General features: G+C 42.2%; 1 protein-coding gene across 1 annotated transcript in view; it reads right to left on the reverse strand.

Moving 5' to 3' along the window:
• Positions 1-2,500, reverse strand: part of LOC138015231 (tolloid-like protein 1) — a 17,341-nt gene that overhangs the window by 4,896 nt on the left and 9,945 nt on the right. Inside the window, exon 6 of the mRNA XM_068862195.1 lies at positions 619-999. Coding sequence (XP_068718296.1) covers positions 619-999 — 381 coding nt within the window. The remainder of the gene's footprint in view (positions 1-618; positions 1,000-2,500) is intronic.

Consider the following 2,500-nt stretch of genomic DNA (forward strand, 5'->3'; position numbering starts at 1 on the left):
AAATGTAATTCTGACGGCTGACTGGCAGCGAACCAGACAGAAATGAATATTGAGACAGCACGATGGAGAGGCTGCGGATTATTTAAGTCCTCGACGGGAGATTAAGAACATCCCCTGGGTTTTCGACAGTTTTGTAAGGTAGTGGACATATTTCTGAAAGCACCGGACGTGATATTTTTGGCGCGAGCTTCCTAGGGGAGTCTCGGGGCATGACCTTAACGAACGTTTCACTTTAGAGCGACTTTCATATGATCTTGAAAAATAAAGGTAAAAACAGAACGTAAACAAAAATGCAAAACACTTAATTCGCTTATCGAACAAAAACAAACGAGCGCGAATTTTCATTGGCTTAGCGAAGGCGTATGCAAACAACGTCATCTCTCCAGGGAACTTTCTGGAAAGTTTCGCACTGACGTCATTTGAAATGCAGAAATGTGATTGGGCACTCGAACTGTTTACGGCCCATATTAGGAGATTCCTTGGCGGGAATAAGGAGAAGGTTTGTTTTAATCTTGCCAAACATTGGTCCGTGAAACACATTGCGAACACTTTTTCAAGTTCATACGAAAGTCGCTCTAAATGTCTCTGTTAAAGTAGTCGGAATGCTATATTTTTTACCTTCGGGCACAAACGAGTAGTTAGCAATAAATCCTGGCCCAGGCGTACAAACCATAGTACTTGCTTTCAAACTGAGGTCCCTTCCTGTTGAGTATACGACGAACGGCGATGGCCGAGTCCCACATTTCCTGAACTCAAACGGATTTTCCTCGGCGATGCCGTCTTGCACATAAAGACAGCAGAATCCTGTCCCCATACGAAGTGATAGAATCTCTAACCGTACCACTTGTCCCTTCGGAGCTACAATCTTCCATACACAATTCATGACTAAATCCGAGGGATATTTTGAAGGATACCCAGGGCTTTGGAGGAGACCGGAAGGGTTCTGGAACATGATGTTCAAGTTTTGCTCTTCGGTATTGGACGCTGAACACGAGTTTGCTGAAAGATGAGTCAAAGGACCAAATTTTTTGACAAGTATCCAATCAATTCTCATTCGAGAAGAAACTTGTGCACTATCCGATAAAATACAGATTTTCTGCTTAGCATAAATCATTGTTTAAGGAATAGTCTAGTCTTCTTTGCGATGGCAGTTGAATTTTAGGTATCATTACTATAACAGCTCCAAGAGGTTGCAAAGTCAATGGAGACAATTGGGGCTTTATTAGTTTACCTATAATCACACACTGCAGCCCCCCTCCTCCCTTATCGATGTTGCTAGCAATACTTAATAATACTGAAAACTTAATTAGTCAACATTGAAAGGGAGAGAGGGACGGGGAAGCGGGAATTTAAGGTTGGAATTCTAGTCCGACCGGTTTTGGAAGCTAGAAAAGGTGTATTTTAACGTGAGTGTCTCACCAATTTTGCAACCTGGTGTAGTACGATGACAGGAGTCCATCACCCGGAGCCTCAATCTCCCATATAAACCCTTCGAGACAACCTTTGCCCGTATCTTTTTATTTTTAGAAGTTCGAATTCCCGCGAATGCATTATGCCGTCCAATCAGAACAAAGTTATTGTATTACGCCACAAGCAGTCACGCACCAGTGATCGCGTTCGTCTCACAAAATATTCTCAGACGGTTCTAAAAATAGAAAGATACGGGCAAAGGTTGACTCAAGGATATAGTCTGGATGGAGGCTCCGGGTGATGGGCTCCTGACGATGATGATGAGGTCATCAAAAGGGCCTTACAGGTACAAATAAAGAAAATCCCGGGCTTACATCAATCATATCGGGGTTGACGTCAGTGTGCTACAAATGATGACGCTGTTTGACACCACACATAGAGCGAGCTTTAATCGAGTGCCGTAAAACCAAAACCAAAGTAATTACTTTGGCCAATCAAAAAGGATGAAAACAATCCAGTCAACCAATCAAACCTTGAAGCAATTACAAATAGCCGACACAAAGCGCAGGGAAAACGTGCACGCGCAAGCCACGATTGGTTTTGGCTTCACTTCTGATTGGTTGAAAAAATGGCGCGAGAACTTTGAACCAATCACTGAGAGAAGTAATGCAAAACCAAAACAATTCGCTAATTACTTTCGACACCCAACTGAACACCGCTCTATCTTGAGGCAGGAATGGGCTCCCGCTTAAGGAGTGAAACTTCAATGAAACAAAATTTGCCAAGAACGACGATGATAATAATAATTAAACCGCTACTTTGATAAAAAAACTTCCATTTTTTCTTCAGATTTTGAAAGTGTGTTTGCTCAACACCAGCCTGGCAAATTTTTGAGCTTTGACTTTTATCCAAAGGCTGTTTACTTTGAGTGTAAGTTTTGAATTTCACGGTCCGCTATTACTCACGTTCGAAACTGACCGCTTGGACCTCAGAGGGTTGGATCTAGGGAAAAGTGACGTCATTTTCTTACTAGCTTAAAATTTCAGCGTGTAAACGCAGCTTATTACATAAGTCAAACACAAGTTTTAAA

Source organism: Montipora capricornis, chromosome 9, assembly GCF_036669925.1.
Source record: "Montipora capricornis isolate CH-2021 chromosome 9, ASM3666992v2, whole genome shotgun sequence".
Lineage (NCBI taxonomy): Eukaryota > Metazoa > Cnidaria > Anthozoa > Scleractinia > Acroporidae > Montipora > Montipora capricornis.